General features: G+C 40.7%; 1 protein-coding gene across 2 annotated transcripts in view; it reads right to left on the reverse strand.

The window, feature by feature from the left end:
• Positions 1–19328, reverse strand: part of HS2ST1 (heparan sulfate 2-O-sulfotransferase 1) — an 88425-nt gene that overhangs the window by 15746 nt on the left and 53351 nt on the right. For both annotated transcript variants that reach the window (XM_028732869.2, XM_028732871.2), the window contains exons 2-3: positions 7857–8095; positions 2221–2306 (exon numbers count right to left, since the gene is read on the reverse strand). In XM_028732869.2, coding sequence (XP_028588702.1) covers positions 2221–2306; positions 7857–8095 — 325 coding nt within the window. The remainder of the gene's footprint in view (positions 1–2220; positions 2307–7856; positions 8096–19328) is intronic.

The following is a 19328-nucleotide window of genomic DNA, read 5'->3' on the forward strand; positions in this document are numbered from 1 at the left end:
CTGTTCACAAGGTTATTATTTCATTAGGTATTCAATGCAAGAGGTTTATTAATATAGCATATTGCACTTTCGAATTTGGAGGAAGCAATGCAATTTTATGCTCGGGGATTCTTTTTTGAGACTGAAGTTTGGCAACCATTTCTTTACATGTACATTTCAGCTGCTGTTGTAAGCTTCAGCACTCTCTGTCTGATATTACGTTGCATGCACAAAATATACGGAACATAAAACTTATGATGCCCCCCTCCCATCGTTTTCCACATTTGTCACAGCAAATAAATTAAGATGGATTCCAGATAAAATGAACAGCTGAAGTCCATCTCGCAGACCTTTCCCTTCATCTTGGTTAAGCAATAGTGCAGCCTTCACTAGCCTGGTGCATATAACTCCATATAGCTTGGGCTCCAACTCCCATCAGCCCTAAGCCAGCTTTGCCCATGGTCAGGGAGGATGAGAGCTGCAACCACAGACATCAGTAGGGTACCAGCCTGGAAAAGGCCATAACAGAGAATTGGCCAGTAAAAAGGGTGGGAATGGAAGCGGGGGAATAGTATCATTTTTGACCTCTGCTTGTGATGTTCTCGTAACGAGTTCCCATGATAAGAGCACATCCGGTTTCACAACCTAGATAATGTGCAAGAGACGCAGGCAGATTCGTTGCAGAGGTCAAACAGATGGGCAGAACAGAGTGCAGACAATGAAATCTACAGCTGGGTGGTAGCAATCGTGATGAGCAGCTGCCATGCAGTTCGGTGGTCCCACTTCTGGGCTCGAGAAGGGACTTCTGGTGCTAGTTTAGGACTGTGTGTCAAACTGGGCATCGAGGAAGCTCCTGTTCCAGTATGGTTTAAGTGGGGGTGAAAGAAATGCCCTTCTTTCAGAGAAAGCCTAATCTCTCCCCACCTGACCACACTGCTCAATACGATTCCTGCCACCTCATGTAAGTTGGCATTTATGGAGCCATTTTCTACTAGTCAGATTGGCTACAGCAGGCAATACGAGGCCATAAAACATGATGTTTCTCAAGAGGCAGCAAGTCCAATAGCACTGAATCCAAACTACTACAGCCTGTTGTTAGGGTTGCCGTATTCCCAAAAATGAAAATCCAAAAATGATTTTTTGGGGGATTTTTAAATATATATATATTTAAAGAATCACCCTAGTTGCCATACGTATCTGGGTTTTCCAAGGACGTTTTGCCGATTCGGCAAAAATCCACCCTGACGTCATTTTTGCAGCCCGATCCTCCAGCGTTTCCAGGGAAAACCCAGACGTACGGCAGCCCTACTGTTATGAAGTAGGCCTGAAGAGATACTGACTGAAACCTAAACAGAGGGTTTCTTTCCATGTGTTCTGGCACTACCGTCAAGTACTCTGCTACTGAAACACTGCACACCGCTGAAGACAGTAAGCTGATTTGTTATTCTAAAGGAAGGCTGAAAGCACTGAGCGGAGTCATTAATGACTCAATCAAATATTAAAAATAAATAATTGCTTCCTTCATTTGCATGGCTGACAAAATTGTTGTTGAGCGCATATATCCATTTTTGGCTAGTGTTTCAAATTTGTTGTGGGGGTTCTCTTGTATGATAAGGTAGAGTCAGCCCAGGGAACAGCAGGCTTTTTAAAAAAAATAAATAATGCAAAGCAACTTCTAATATGAAAGGCTCTACAGGAAAGCAGGTGGTCACTAGTAAGTATTGGGAAAGAGGTGGCACCAACAGATTAGTAGCAATTAGAAGACAAAAGAAAATGAGGAGAATCTTAACTACTTAAAGGACTAAAATCACCAAGCGGGAACTGGTTAATTCCTTGATTTGCTGCTCAGCAAGCCTGTTCTGAGGTTTATCCCCACACCGTTCTCTACTCCAGTTATATATTTGTGCTTTCAGATAGCACACAGATTTTTTAAAAATTAAGAAAGTATGTTTTCCAAGAGCTTAGTCACCAAAACACATCAATAGGAAAGGATGGTGCATGTCCAGGAGAAAAAGACTGAAATCAATCTGAATGAGAAGTCAGTGGGGAAGAGAAAAGCTTTACTGAAAATAATACAGGGGGAGAAAAGAGCATGTTCAGAATATCACGGTGCAATTTCTGTTCATGACCATTAGAGGGCAGTAAACTCTTAAGTGAATGAGTGCAGTGCTTGAACAATAAAAAAATAAGCTGACAAGGAGTCAAAATGCTGCAAACAGAATTGTATGTTATGTGGCTTACTTTGCAAAATCCAGGAAGGATATATGTCCATGATAAAACCCTGGCTTCATTTCTTTCCAGGAAGTTACATTCTTCACAAATCGTACCTGGGAGGGAAGAAGAAAAGTTTCTTTAATGCTTAGAAGAAAAAATTGAGATCAATGAAATAGGCTAGTATTAAGAGATGCAACTCAGCTAATAGCAAGTGATAACAGTAAATGCTCCACTCGAAAGCGTTCTTAACATAGCCATAATGATACTTCATATTGATACGGCATTTTCCAAAAGGGCTCAAAGTGCCTCTCATAGATCCTCTTAGCAATCCTTAAAAGCTGCCATTTTTCTGGGCAGCATGATCTTCCTTCTATTACAGGTGAGAGGCTGAGAAAGCAGTGTCTTGTCCTAGGCTACCAAAAACCTCATAGGCGAGCTGGGTTTTGAATTAGGGGCTTCCTAGCAAAAAGCACACACTATTAAGATTAAAGTGCAATAATTAATGCAACAGCTCAAGGGGACCCACATATAAAATTCTGCAAATCTGTTTGCTTTCTCTTGAGTGATTCGTTTTAAAAACAAGAGTGCTGAAATCCTCCTCTCCTAATGTCCGTATTTCAGGGCAACTGCACCATAACCTGAGCTTAGTTTATGGGCCTGTTAACTGCAAACCCCAAAATGGTTCAGCTTGCCAAGTAGCGTCTGAAATTTGCAAACATATCAATAGGTGTGAGCCGAGGGAGAGTTATCTATTGGCTGATTTCACATAGGAACTATTGATTCTGCACCCTGAGATTGCTACTGTAAAAGATATCCAGCAATGCATTTCTGGTACTTCCAGCAAATAGGTTACTTGCTTCCCAAGTAGGTCTACCACCTTCCCTTCCTTTCAGCTTTTGAACATATCCCACGATCCCTTTCACTCATGCCAGTGCCATAATTTGTGTGAAGGCAGACAGATGCACACATGTGAAGCCACATAACTGCCAAAACAGTGACATGATCTCTTTTTGTAAATACCTTTTGGGGGTTGGGGGGGGAGACGGTTATTGGGACAATAAGATGGCTCTCTGCTACAATGCTTGTTGTAAATCACCCTGTGATGTTTGGATAGAGGGTGATATGCAAATTCTAATTCTAATAATAATAATATTTCTCTGCCATCCTGATCAAGCCATTCCATTTTATATACCTTGCCCAGGATTTCCCCCGCTTGGTTTCTCAGCTTTATGGGGCTGTTTTGGAGTGCCCACTTGGGGTTTTTTTTCCCCTGCATACTTAACCTTGGGGTTAAGTCATGTCTGTTGGTAATTCTCTCTTCTGTGTAGGTGGATGTGGTTTTGGCTACATAAACATGAGCCCAGGAAGATTTGAACTGGTGTTAAAAGAAGGAATCATGACATTCAGAAGGTAGCAAAGTGACTCAAACGGTCCAAACCAGATGCCATTTTTGAGTAGTTTAACCAAGTGGAGCAGCCAGAGGTTGTTCGTTGGGCTTTAGAAAAAGAGTTGATTAATCTGAATACCACCATCTGTTCAGTTCTTAATACTGCAATTTTAGAAACTGATATACTAAGGCACACACAAAATGAACACACCAGGAAGTATCTCTGTACCGTAACAGATAAAGGCATATGGTCTTAACAATTAAAGCAGAGACGTCCGACTGTACTGATCTCATAACTGATCAAGGAGTCCTATATTCATGGTAACATATAATGGTGCTTTCACATTATAATGAATGCATGGGGTATGTGTAGATACATAAATATATACATAGAGAGATCATAAATGACAAACACAGAGAAATATATGTCTGTAATGTTTTCTATCTAACTGCTGAATGTAATCTGAAGTTAAGCTATGATGTGCTGCTGTTTCTTCTAGCACTCAACCAGATAGCTTTAGCCACTTGTGCAAAAAGAGAGAAAGAAAAAGACTGAGTACTCCACATAAGCTGAATTTTGCTTTCCCTGGCATTGTCTGTATTGATGTTGACTTGAGGCAGCAAGACGGTTTAAAATGGAGAGTACTTCCAACTGCAGGATGCTGATATCTCTCCCTCAAATAGCAAACGCAAGCGATGACAGCCAGCAGCCACGTGGTCGAAACGAGGAGCAGCTATCAGTCTACTAAGGTGGAACTTGAGGTTTACATAAGTCCAAATACACGCATACACATAAACCTAAGAGAGAGTGAAAAGCCCTGCAGAAGTAGGCAGGCTCACTAACCACTATCAGAAGAGAAATGGCATAGGAAGGAGATGGAAGGGGAGATTTAGGTGACTAAATGCTGCAACATTTTTATAGCATGTCTCATATGTGGTTTTCTGAAGAGGCCAACATTTGCTAGTTATTAAAGCATATTGGCTTTTGTTAGAATAATGTTCAGTTCTCTGTGCTATGCTGTGGGATGGGAACATGGGATATAGTAAACCATTAATGTATTTCCTTTAATTGTCAAATACAATGATCTAACACTAAGAAAGAGGCTCCAGAGGGACAGCTGCAACAAAACAGAGCCCAATCCCGCTCTTAGTTCCCTTTTAATTCAAATAAACTTCATAGATAGATGAAAATAAAATAAGCATTTTATGGTTTATTAAATTTGTATACTGCCCTTCATCCAAGGACCACAGGGCAGTTTAAAACATACAAACACAAAAATATATACCATAGAAACAAACAAAAACAATATTCCCCCACCCAGTTTAAAAGGCAATAGATTATTTAATTAGCCAAAGCAAAGGCCTGGAAGAAGAGGAACGATTTCACTTGGTGCCTATTTACTATATGTACTGAAGGTTCCACAGGGCCAAAGAGCACTGCACCCTCTTGAAATGACCGTGAAAATAGGACTGGAAACACCGCAAAGTAATGCCATATGCACTCCCAAGCTCAGGCAGCTGCTCTAAAAGGATGCCATGGTTGATGGTTATCAAAAGCTGTTGAAAGATCAAGGAGAATTAACAGGGACAGATTTCCTCTTTCTTTCTCCCAGCAGAGGTCATCATACAGGGTGAGCAAAGCAATTTCTGTGCCTAAACTGGGCCTAAACCCTGATCAAAATGGATCTAGAAAATCAGTTTCCCCCAATAGTGCCCTTGTCTGTCATAAGTAGGGTCACCGCAGTGCACCAGGGGCTCATCCTCAATAGCTGCTCAACACCAACAGACTCTCAAATTGATCTGCAGATCTTAATACTTAGCAGAGTTACGAGGAATCAAATGGTGCCCTAATTCTGAATGAAATAAAAAGGACTGAGTCTTACTGGATAGAAGTTGGTGAAAAATTGCCCTAGCTACTGCCGAAACATGGTATAATGAAGCAAATATTAGGATGACCCAGAAGCACTCTACGATAATAGCCTAGTTGGCTAGGAAATATGAAACCTCTGAAATCAAGTCCCCAGGTTCCATCGGTCACAGATCCTGCCAATTCTGTTGGTATTATCTGGATTGACATATGACCAATCGCCAACTGCAGTAAGAGTGGCTACTGCAAATAGGGTGGGTTGTCTTAATCTCCAATCTCCACCCAATTCTGCTCTCCCAGAATCTTCATAAATGCTGGACAAGGGGTTCCAGTGAGGTGAACTGGAGTGCAGAAGACATAATTGTCCACTGCCAAATTCTTGACTATCCTACAATCTATTCTAGGGGAAACCGTGTTTTCACATTTTCTGTGGCCATCAGAATGGCAGATTAGTCCAAAATATTTTAGTTGTGGGAACCATCTGCTTGCTCTCTTTGATACCAATATTTTGTCTGTCATCTCACATCCAGAATTATGAATTAACACTTAATTTGTGTTGATAATGCTGCATTTGGTGGCCAAAGCTTTTCATGGAACAGGTCGGGAGTAAGCTAACGGAATACCCACTAGTAACCAATATATTAAAACTATTCAGGGTCAAATATAGTCTTGTGGATATTTTTGCCATTATTTAGGAATATCCACTTTACATGTAGTATAGAAAATTGGGGCAATTACTTAGTATTTTGAATTCAAGATAATCCTTGGAATTTAACTAACAAAAGACCAAAATATGTGAGCAACTTTCTACAGATGTATTTTTCCCCTAGCACTTTTAGAAAAATAACTGAAAAGCTATTTTTGAACTTCTGGTATGTTTAAGCTGTTTATGTTTTAAGCTCAGATGAGCTTCCCGGAATTGAAAGAGAGATCAAATGTACTCTGATGGAGAACAAGAAATCCTGCAAGGAAAAAAAGTAGAAAATGAATGGTATAAAGATTTCAGTTTTCTTGGCAGATGGGAACGTCAACAATTCTCTAAAGATCAAAGAAAACAAGCCAGACAAGCCACTATGGGATCAGCAAAACCTGGGAGAGATGCATGCTTTATAGCTACAGAATAAAATGGCTTATCAATTAGCGAGTGCTCTGCAGATATGGTACAGGGCACAGTATAGGGTTTGTATTTAATAAAGCTTTGTTTTGTTAAATCTCTAGGCCTTTGACCACTAAAGGTTTGCCAGCTAACTATCCTCTGGATAACTGGTGGACACTAACTTGGATGCCCTGGAAACTCTTGGGAGTTGAAGGGTGCTGGATATCAGTTTATTAAATAAAATTAATGAATGATGTTGTCCAGATACACAGTGCCAGAGAGGTGTCCCCTCTTGACCAGCAGTGGTTCTGCTGTACCGCGAAATAAGCTTCTTTACTACTAAAGTGTGCCAGGCACTGTACAAAGTATGCCCTCTGTAGAAACACACATTTAAATGAGTCTGAAAAAACAAAAGGGGCGGGGAGGGAAGCAGAGACACGGCTTATGAAAACTTCAAGTGATTAATTTTGACAGCTGGAAATAAGTGGAAGGGCTGAAGGATGGCAACAGAAGGCCAGAGAGTGGAAAGTTGGCCGTTCTCAAGGCGGGAGACGGCTTGAGCATCAACGAGGAAATTGCCAAGATATTTTCACAATGCTGATGAAGGAAAGAACATGATTTTGTGATAGGCTGAGTATAAAGGGCAAAAGAGAGGCAGGGGTTAGAGAAAACCAGTGCTTTACTTCCTATCAACAGCAGGGAGATAGGTATTATCAATTCACATAAAAATTAACTAAGGAGAGAGGGGCTTTGGAGGAAAACACTGGAAATTTTGCCTTAATGTGTTAAGAAATCACTCAAGCTTACCATGTGACAATATCTATATTATATTATTATTAATTAATTGAGTTCAATTAAAATACACATTTAATAGTAAGTATGGTATCAACATCTCCTGTTCTGCCAGGTTCTAAGTCAGGGGTAGTTAACAAGGTGCCGTCCAGATGTTGTTTTTATGTATTTTACCTTTTATTTAGAAACATTTTAAAATCGTTTACTCAACAAAAGACCTCTAAGTGATTTATCATGCACCTAAGTGATTAGAAAAAACTATTTGTTGGACTCCCATAGGCCCCAGTCATTACATTCAATGGTGAGAGATGACGGGAACTGTAATCCAAAACAACTAAATTGCTTATTTTTGCTCTAAAGTAACAATTTTACTAAAACCTGTATGTTGTTGCTCTCTACTGGGTGTTACTGTCAAATGTTTCTTCATACTTGATACTTTACTTCTGGTGTACCAAAATACCCGACGTAAAAATAAAACAATTAAGGAAATGAAAGCTTATATCTTAACCAATGCAACCTACTTGATCTTGCAGAGACATCACAGGATTGTTCTTGGTTGTGTTGATATGCAGAACATGGTACTTGTTCCGTGCACAAAGATCGTATGCAATGTTTGTGAAGGACGTGCTTGCAGTTTTAGGTACTCGATTATAAATGATCACCACATCATCATCTTCATCCAGAACAACATCTGACCGAAAGCCATCTATTGTGTGACGCTGCTCAATTTCTCGGACTTCGTGTTTTGCAATAGCCCTCTCTGTAAAAAAACAACAACAGAGAGCACAAACCATTTTATGAGCAAATTTTCATTCATTCATTTGACCAAATTTCAATTTAAACTTTTTAAAAATGTGGTGTTAAGATACAATGCCTGGGAACTTTAATAATGAAACCTCCATTAAGGGTTAACAAGAGTAAGGGAAGAAATATCTACGAGAAGACTTTTTCCACAGTAATTCCCCCCCCCCACCAGCCAATCTAAAAATAATTGCTACAAAACATCTAGCATTTTGCAATGATAGATGAAATGATACTGCACATAATATGAATTTTACAGAACATTAGCTACTGACCATTCAGGGTTTAGTCAATTAATTGCAAAGAGGAACTGAAATTTAGATAAAACGGATGTTGTGCTTATTTTAATTAAGCCCACTCCCCTGTGTATGATATAACAATGAATGGCTTTGCAAAATCCAATTAGATATATTAATTGCAAGTCTGATAAGAATAGAAGTGGAAGCAGCTTACGACACGATCATCATTTTTTTTAAAAAAAGGTGCAGAATGCCAATCTTGAATACAAAAACGTAGCAAAACAGAAGTGAACAAAGCAGGAGAGGCAACTGCAATCCTTGAACTGAACAGCAGATAAAACTGGGACAGCACACACTTCAGCGCAAGTCCACAACATCTTTCCATGTAATTGTTAACTGACCTTACCCCACAGCATAGCCAGTAGTTGAATTAGGTGCCCTTTCTAAATGTATGCTGTGCTGGTTGCTGCTGTCTGGCTTGAAAGCAGACTGCCTTGCCTTAGTACTACTAATACAGTGGAACCTTGGGTTACAGACGCTTCAGGTTACAGATGCCGCTAACCCAGAAATAGTACCTTGGGTTAAGAACTTTGCTTCAGGATGAGAACAGAAATTGCGCCGCAGTGGCGCAGCCGCAGCAGGAGGCCCCATTAGCTAAAGTGGTAACTCAGGTTAAGAGCAGTTTCAGGTTAAGAACGGACCTCCGGAAAGAATTAAGTTCATAACCCGAGGTACCACTGTACTTGTTGCTGTCCAGCCATGCAACTCAAACTCAACATAGCCAAACCGATTAATGCTCTCTCTCTCAGTTGCCTTCATTTCACGGCCACCATGCTTATAATAATAATCCCTCCAACTATTTCACATTCATTTACCAAGCAAGGTGTATACAACAACTCTACTTTTCTATGTACGAGTGCTTTGTTTGAAGCTTAGCAGCAGAACCACAGTGAAATGGAATGCTTGAGGTATTAGGGACATGCCCATGGCTAGTTTGTAAGTAGGAAAAAGAGGAAGCATTGCCTTTCTGTATTCATTTCCTCTTTAGGTACCCTGTCACATGTTCAATTATGTATTTTTACTATGTGCACACAACCCTGGCCTCTCATGAAAGGGCTGAATGAAAACCTGAGGAGCTAACAAACAAAGCATATAGGTTTTGCAAACTAAAAGGTAGGACTAGGCAACAGAGGCCTTTCTTGAAAATGAGGGGGGCGTGCAACAGTCACAACTAAACATATGCAGCTAAATGCTCGATTACCTGATATGTTCAACATTCAAAATGTTGGAAGACACAAAGTAAACCAACACACAAAAATGTCCATCATCATAATCCAGCAGGGTCCACAATATAAAATTAAATTCCAAAGGTTGAATTCTGGCCATTTTTTATGACCACCAGATGCTCAGACGACCAGCTGTCTTTCTTTGTCCTGCCCTTCCTGCCAGGTTTGCTCAACTCTTCCTGCAGCATTATATGCAAATTATTTAATTAGCTAACTGGCATAGTTGTCAAGAATATGCATAGGTTCATTCTTGATGTTAATTCAGCGCTACTGAATGATGTCAGACTCTCAAATCCTTGCATCTAAAAGCCTATAAAGAAACACTCAGAAGAGCCAGAGCAGACTCCAACCACACTGTCTCAATATTCAGCTTGGCTCTATTCCATTTACAGGCTCCAAGCATATGAGATTAAAATATTCCTTTACCCAAATTAAGGAGAAAAGGGCTAGACCAGACAATAAGAACTTGAGATATCCTAATTAATAGTTACCTGTACAACTTCATATCTGTTCCCTTAGGGTATATGAATTATGATAGGGTCTAATTACATGTGGGCCTTTTCTCTCTGTTACAGGATTTATCAGCATTTCAAACTAGGATATTCAGATTAACAGAAAAGGCTTGTCACTTAAACTAAAAAGATGTAATTGATACAAGCATGGGGAAGTAAAACACACTCTCTATAGGTCAGAAACCCTGGTACTTGGTTGTTGTCTTTAGCCTCATCTTTTGTCTTCCTGTCCTGTGCACACATGTAAGCACACTGTTCATCTCCCTCCTTGGTTTCATACCTGTATGTTTATCCAAGATTTTACAGGTGAGTTAGGGCTGTCAGGACCTCAACATCTCCTAGATTTGTGTTAATAAATTCCACTTTGGCTTGTGCCAAAACTTCTCACCTCATGATTCCAGCCCTTTCCAACATCACAACATCTAATATTCAAAATCATACACTGTTTAGTGGAATGCAAAAATCACAAGACCATGCAATCACACACAACTTGGTCCATTCATCTAAACAAGGATTTGTTGGATCAATCAGGGAGGCGGGTCTAGTGCCATCTAGTCTAACATGCGGTCTCCAACAGCCATCATTCATATTCCGCTGGAAACTCATAAGCAAGATATTAACTTATACGATTATGGTGATTTCCCATATTCAGCATCTCGCCATCAGAGCAGAATATATAGGCTCTATACCCACTGAAAGACTTAAATCTTTGTAAATCTGTCCATTCTTTAAGCCAGCTATATTTATGGCTGTCACACATGACATTTCTCAATGAAATTCCAGGTTTTCAAAAATGCTGAGCAAAAAAAGCACATTCCCTCCTGGGTATGAATGTATTTTATTGAAGACAACCACACAACTATGCATAGATCTTGTGCTATTGAATGGGATTACAGCAAACAGAGAAGGGGAGGGGAGAAAAGAGGAGGCTGGTGTTACTGAATATGGCTGGCAAGTAGGCACAGCTTGAAAATTTCCCTATGGCAAGCCAGATGGACATGAAATTGCTTTTAGAACTATTGGTGTTTTTTCTCAGTTTGACTATAGAAGCTCTGGTCGTACATTTAACCAAACTGGTATATCTGGACATTTGGTGTTGGAAGGCTGAGGTTCAGGGTGAAAAACAGCCACACACCTGTGGTAGCTGCCCTCAAGCAACTAGGCAAGGTTCAATTCTCTTACATGGCTCAACAGAGCTGCGTGCTCTTTAAGATCAGGTTGCAAAAGATGTCCTGCAATATTTAGGTGGGTACACACTCTTCCCTTCCCTGTCTCCTGGAAGGTGGAAAGACAGCTTCCCATTTTAAAGAGGGGAGACAGGTTCCAAAAGAAGTATGTAAAACCCTTCCTACCGCCTTTTTATGGGGACGGGGAGAGAGAACAGCTTTACACACTACCCTCAATATACAACAGTGTATTAAAAATCAGCCCTGTGTTCTGAAAACCGTTGAAGGAAAAATACGCTATCTTCTCTCCCTACCCTCCAAGTTCTAAAGAGGAGGAAACAGCTTTGGCACTCCCTTCCAAAAACTGCTAATGAGACCCGCTCCAGCTGTAGACCAAAGAGCAGGAAGGAATAAAGGACACCCTACAGCTGTCAGAAAGCTCCTCTATTTCAGGGACAGCTTCACCGGGGAGTCAGTATGCAAGGTAAATTGCATTTGTTATCATTATTTGTATTCCACCTATCAGGATGCAAACCCTTCCAAGGTGGATTGCAAATAAAATCAAAACATATTAATAAAATCACAAGAAGACAGTATTAAAATGTAACAAGCCCTTAAAATCTATCCCATGGAGCTGTTGGTATCAGTCCGCCCAGGTGCTGTGGGGTGACAGTCCAGCTGCAGCAGGTCCTGAGGTGTTGGGCAAAGCTTTATAGCAATAACAGTAGCTAATAGGGCTGAGCTAGGTCTGATTTTTAACATTGTGATATATCACCAGCTACACATCACGATATACCAATATATCATGATGTCTGAAATGAGGCAAAAGGGGTTACGTCCTGGCAATGGCTACTACTTAGGGGTCTAAAACTGATACGTTTTTACTAACATATTGTTACAGCTGTTATTTTATAGTACAGAGCAACAGGGACAGCAGGAATCATGAGAGAAGTGATGACCTGCTTTGCGGTTTTCCCCATATCACATTTTTTTACATAGCACATGTACATATACATTGTGATTCACAATATATCACCATGCCAAATATTATAAAACCATTATCACGATGTGGACTTCAAATCAATTTTGGGCTATATATTGATACATCGCCGGCCCTAGCAGCTAACCCCAACTGCTCTCTCCTTGTCTGTGGCGGGCATTGCTTAAGCAAGTGAGGCAAGGGATGGCTAATGATTAAAAGAAACAAAACATTTTAATGGTATTTCAAGCAAACAAACAAAAAGGAAGAAAATTCTGTTGCTTCTGTAACAACAATATTTCCTTCAGAAAGTGGAATGACTTTTAATTCACAGACAAATACTTTGCAGAACCATGCTGAGTTTTGGATGAAAAAATGCTGGACTGGCTGAGAGGTAATGAGAAGAAACCCTTGGCATTATCAGCTTCTCTAGTGATGATGTTGGTTTCTACTTCATTCTGCCTATGGATTCAAATTATTACACACAGCAATCACAGCTGGGTTAACTTTCAAACAATCCCTGCCAAAGGATCACAATTTAAGATATTGTCTACAAAGAACAAGAGGGGAGGAGCAGGATAACAGTTCTAAATCTAAAGATGATAGGGAAAAAAATCCTGAGAGCCATGCATTTCAAATAATATGTATGTGAAGGAGATATTTATTCCTAAATCATAAAAACCATGTGCCAGATACAAGTGGGCAGTAGATCCTAGAAGAATTCCATCAAACACTAGGCAATGATATATGAAAATATGTGAATGAACTACCAAAGGTAGATGTAAATCACCTCTATTTGGTTATTCATTTGTTTTCTAAAGGAAAAAGGGAAAAAGACAGCAGAAGATGAACAGGAAGAGAATGCATGAAAAGGAGGAAGCTAAGAAAAATTGGAGGACATAATATGTAGTTCAAACAATGTGAAATAGATGGTGTGAAACAAAGATCACAAAACTTAAGAGTATAGAGGCACAAAGCAGCTCAAAATGAAGGGACTGAAATGTTAATAGCTCAAGCTGAATGAGAGAAGATAATTTACCGTAAACAACCAAAGGACAGAACTGTGAAGAATAATGTAGTTGAGACAATAAGCGAAAAAGCACACACAGACACACATAGTTAATTGTAGGAAGTGAAAAGGGGGAAATAGATGCGGTGAGAAACAAGTGGTTTAATTGTTCTCAATGTTGCTGTAAACTTTGAAGGAGGGGGGACTTCATATAGTCTCTTAAAGAAAAAGGACTAAATGGTCAACTCAAAGTCATAGCCAAAGATTGTGAACAGGAACAATCAACACTGCAGTAGCAGTCTCTAAAATAATGCTGGCAAAGGAGCAGTGTTCAAAACTCCCATTGTTCAAGGCACATTTTGCAACAGGGAATTTCAACAGCACGACAGGGAATTTCAACAGCGTGAAGCATTTCTGAGCTCTGGGCCCAGTACTGCACCTAAGATTTCAGGAGGACCTTTTTCTGCCTCCCCACTTTCAGCTACTCTCCAAAGACTGGAGAAGGGACACCATAAGAATATTAGGGGAGGGGAAGGACTAGACCCTGTGAAAATGAACATAAGATTTTAGCTGCAGTTCATTCATTTTCAGCACTGTATTCTTGATATTAAAAAGTGTGCCTGGAAATTCTGTTGTTGCGTCCATACCCTCTGTTTAAGGTGCCATTTAGCTCCTAGTTTTCATATATCAGTTTCTAACACTGCAAAGAAGTAGAAAATAAGATGAGTACCAAATGTCTTGAAGTGACAGCAAAACTTTGGACCGTTATCCCCATGAAATAGGTGATACGGGTGAGCAAAGTCCAGCTTATGTCAAAGTAGTCAAGGTTTGTGTATAAGAACAATGAACATTCCCGAATGCCCCATTCCCGATAGTGTAACTCGTTACAAGAAAGCTACCCAGACTTCACACTTCTTGGCAGCCTAGGTAGCCCTCTCAGGAGAAGATTTTCAGGAAAGCTACTCAGCTTGCAGGACAGAACAGCTGACACAGCAGCTTTCAGATTCAGCAACCTCCTTTTCTCAGCTAGAGCGATGTACACAGTGTACAAGCTGCAAGTGTTGATTTTCCTACATAGGAAAATAATCTGTTCAGTGTGTGCAGGTGCTCCCTGAGTTTGAGACATTTCTAACTATGTCACAGTTTCCCTAATGTAAAGCTATTCTTCTGCAGCCTGTGAGATGTCCCACTAACTAAGCTATCTTCAAGACGACGGAGCAGGGTTTAAAATTCCCAGGCGCATTTTGCACCTAAGATTCTCGATCTGCGAGCACCTCCAAGAGTCTGCCATTTTTTGTGCCTGGCTGACACTCAAGGATTACTGAAACATACATGCTTTGAAGCCTCAAAGTATATGTTAAGGATAGACAATATGTTAAGGAGTTTAACAATAAAGAGTAGAGTGTTTTGAAAACTGAAGCATGGTACCAATATTTTTCTTGTAAACACCAAATTAAACATGCATTAACAATTTCTGCTAAAAATGTGATATTAACAATGTGTCACTTACATGAATTGCGTATTAGTTCATGCTTATCAAAATAATAAATAAAAAGTGTTGCCGACCCACCCTCCCCGGTGGCAATTAGGCATTCTGTTTTGGCACCCACAACCCAGGTCCCAGGACGGGGTGAGCTCCCGTTGCTTGGTCCCTGCTCCTGCCAACCTAGCGTTTCCGGAGCTGCTCTGGTTCGCCAGAAGTGGCTTACTCATGCTGGCCACATGACCCGGAAGCTGTACGCCGGTTCACTCGGCCAATAAAGCGAGATGTGTGCCGCAATCCCAGAGTCAGCCACAACTGGACCTAATGGTCAGGGGTCCCTTTACCTTTTTACCTTTTCTACCCCAGTTTCTAACACTGCTACGGAGTACTTTTTTGCACCACAAAGCGGAAAAGGGTTGGATTATCAAGTGCAAAAATGCAGATTTATATTATCAGCTTTCATTGTGCATTTCAGTTAACTCCCTACCCCCCACCCCAGTTGCAGGCCACATTCCCACTGAAGTGATACGATGAAGGCCACCTAATGATGGGGTCAAAGCCAGTTGTGACTGGGGTCAGACCAAATTACCAAAGGGACACCCCTTTGGTATGTTTTTCCCCTTCCTTTCTTGGGCATCCCCTTTAACCTCATTTCCCCTTCTTGGCACCTGTATAAAATTTTGTTGAGTACCCTAGGTAGCCCTGGGGCCAGAGGTTGCCTAACATTATGTGAACTATTAGTTATTTAAAGAGAGCATAACCTTTTGAAGTTGCATGGTGAAATTTCCCAGATGTTGAAGATGCTGAGTACTAAATTACTAATATTTTGCTCACTACTTCTGATGAGATGCGTTAAGTTGGTAAATAAAATTTAAAATATTCCAGAATACATTGGAATATTTTACTTGTATTATTCAGAAACATCCATCAAATTGGAAGTTATTTAGCAGGTCAGGGTTCTTTTGCAATTGTCACGATGAAAATTTTCAACTCAAGGATATGTTTTTAAAGTGAGATGCAACTAGAGAGGAAACACACATTCAAAGGGCACACGGTAATCCCTGGAATCAATCATTAGGCTTTCAGTCAGCCCAAGTGACTCCTAAAACTGTTGAAAGAGCCATATTAAATAAAAAGATTGCAAAAACCCAGCACTGTTAATACATCTGGCCTGTGACGCTAGTGCTATAAAAGTATAGTTTTGTCTGCAGAGCACGTAACAAACTTAAGCGCTTATATCTTTCTACATGAATTAGAAACGATTCTGTTAGGACCAAAAATCCAGCCAATCAGAGTGCAACGGACATTTGGTAGGATGAAAAAAGCCCTTGTTTCAAATTCTCCAGACTTCATCTGGGTGTGTTAGTATGTGGCATAACTCAAATAAAAGCAGTATTTTGCATCACTTAAAAAAGCACTGCTCCTTTCAAAGACCTATTTACAAAAAAAATCTTATAAGGATATAATCTGCAGCTCAGAGTAGAGATGGATTTATGATAAAGATGATGAGATTACAGCTATTTCCAGGTCTATGAGCTGGATGCAATTTAGACTAAAGGATCACATTTGCTACACCACAACCCTCAAAATAAAACATTTTTTTTAAAAAAAACTTGAAATTGGAACAAAAAAACCTCAGAAAGCCATTCAGATGTAATCCAAGTTCCAATGCAAAAAAAAAATGATTATGTGGCATGTTTTTCCCCCCTCCTTTTGCAGTCATTAGGATTCAGTTTTTAATTTCTATTCCACTGCATGATTTCCATACATTGGCCTCATTCAGCTCTGTGCTAGCTTAATTTGAATCTGAAAAACAGTGGATTGCATAAGAGACGTGTACAGACCTCTCTCATTCTTTACAATGGCCTCTTGGGTGTTGCATCTACCTTGGTGGCAGAAGGAAGGGTTGAGTGTATAAAACACCGTATTAAGATAAATGGGACCGACTTTGCACATAGGCACTATGCTCATCCCAGACAGGACTAAAGCAATGCCATTTAAAATTGTATCTGCTCTTCCGCACTGTGTGTGTCTAAAATGCACTTAGATTCGTGCACATTTTGGCAGTAATTTAGTATTTTTGAGTCTATTTTGTCCACAAAGGGACCATTTTGTAGTTTGTAGTAATGTCCTAGAAATGTGAAGTGCTTGTTTCTGGTGCTGCTATGAGATTTCAGTTAGAGTTCAATTTCTTGGGATACAAAAGCTGCAATGTATAGACTAGAAAGAAGATTAGAACACACAACCACATAGGATCAAATTCACATAGATTATAATGTGGACCTTCCCTAAAAGTCCTAGTGGCCATAACTGGATTATTAACAAAACTAGCTCTAGCTCACCTTAATTGTTTTGTATTCTTTATAGCTAGGACATACCCAGAATACCGCAGATGATAGCAGTGTCTAAGCAGAAATCGTCTAAGTGTCTGGGAAAATCCAGACGTATGGCAACTTCCCCTAAAAACAGCTCGAAAACGTCCATGTTTGAAATATGGCAACCCTAGGGGAGGTATGAGAAGCACATGCAACAGTAATACTGGCAGTTTAAAAACAGTACAATGCCATGGCAGACGTATAAGCTGCTGCAAGTCCACTGCTGGCGACAGCCACGATGGGATGGAAAATGGTTGGCAAGGCTGACTTCTCCGAAGAGTTATTTGCATGAATGCCGTAAATAATTGGTTGGAAAGTGCCCTCTGCTCATGGAAAAGCTATTTTATATTGTGAACTGGAGTACTGTGCAAGAAAGGTGAAGCTAAATCCAAGTGTGTTCATCCACTTGCAGAAAAGAATGGGCAGATTCTTCTACAGAGCCTCTTAGCATTGAGCCAACTTTTACGCTACCACTTGTACAAGTGTCTGTGAGCAGCTATTTCCCTTCTGTTCATGATTCGTTGGATACAACCCCATGTAATTAAGCACTATCAAGAAACAAAACTGCCCTGGATCACATTAACAGCCAAACCCACTAGCAGCTAGTCTTCTACACTTAATTCTAGTATGCCCCTCCACCGAAGACATTAATGACTATTGTAGCCACTTTGCTATAAATAGCATTAGACTAATGAACCAGTATTTACTAACAATGTCCAAAGTGTTTATTTTCTCCAACAGCGAGTAAAAACATCTTTAGACGAGAGAGCAAATAGCATTGCTGATGATAGCCTATGCACAACAGAATTATTTCCACACTCCAGCAATCACACCTGGTGCTCTGTTCGACTGGTAAGCAAAGTCAGCTAAGACAACTCCAGCTGGGCCTCGATATCATTAAATACAATCTAATGCAGCAGCTGTCTGAAAATTAGAGCTACTGATGCTGAAAACCTGCTAGGGTTTCATTAGCATCACATAATCCTTTTCAGGAATTCTACAATTTCTAAGATTGTATGAGCATACTGCACCCTACGGAATACACACACTGTACACTGGAAACCTCAAAAGGTTTAGCTTGCCATACTAAAATAAGACCGTTATGCAATGCTGAAGTCTGCTACTCTTAGTGATGTACGGCACCTTAATTTGAGCATCCTGTCCTGCAAGACGCATGGAGTTCCAGATTACATGGGGGTGAGCGAAGGGGGTTGCAGATTCCTGTGAAGCAGTGTTCACCAAACTTGGGTCTCCAGCTGTTTTGGGACCAAAACTCCCATCACCCTTAGCTAGCAGGACCAGTGGTCAGAGATGATGGGAATTGTAGTCCAAAACCAAGTTTGGGAAGCACACTGCTGTAAAGGTTCATTCAGTGGTCATCCATACATACACAATCCCATGTGTGTGAATGCGCAGAGGCATGGAACCTTCTTCGGTTCTAGGCTTGGGTGGGGAGCCCAAATATAGGCCTACTAGGGTATACTATAAAAAAGGTAAAAGACCCCTGGACGGTTAAGTCCAGTCAAGGGCGACAATGGGGTGCGGCGCTCATCTCGCTTCAGGGCAAGGGAGCCCACGTTTATCTGCAGACCGCTTTTCCAGGTCATGTGGTCAGCATGACTAAACTACATCTGGCGCAACCATAATGGAAGCCAGAGTGCACAGAAACGACATCCACCTTCCTGTCACAGTGGTACCTATTTATCTACTTGCACTGGTGTGCTTTCGAACTGCTAGGTTGGCAGAAGCTGGGCAGAGCAAGGGGAGCTCACTCCGTCACGCAGATTCAAACCGCCAACCTTCCGATCGGCAAGCCCAAGGGGTTCAGGGGTTTAGGCCACAATGCCACCCACATCCCTTTATAGGCCTGCTATACTCCCATCATCCCCAATGGCTGACCATGCCAGCTGGGCTGATGCAGGTAGAGTCCAGCAATATCTAGAAGGCCACAAATCCTCCACCCTTACTCTAAGAGGAAGGTATATCCACCCTCCCCTTCAGGTCTTCTTGCTCAGTTATTTTCCTTGCTGCTGTGCAATCAGAAAGACAACGCTGTGATATTACAGAAACAGCAACTAATTCCGTATTTGACAGTTTCATTTACATAGACTATATAGTCCCTACCGCCATGCAATCTAATACA

This window comes from Podarcis muralis, chromosome 5 (assembly GCF_964188315.1).
Source record: "Podarcis muralis chromosome 5, rPodMur119.hap1.1, whole genome shotgun sequence".
NCBI lineage: Eukaryota > Metazoa > Chordata > Lepidosauria > Squamata > Lacertidae > Podarcis > Podarcis muralis.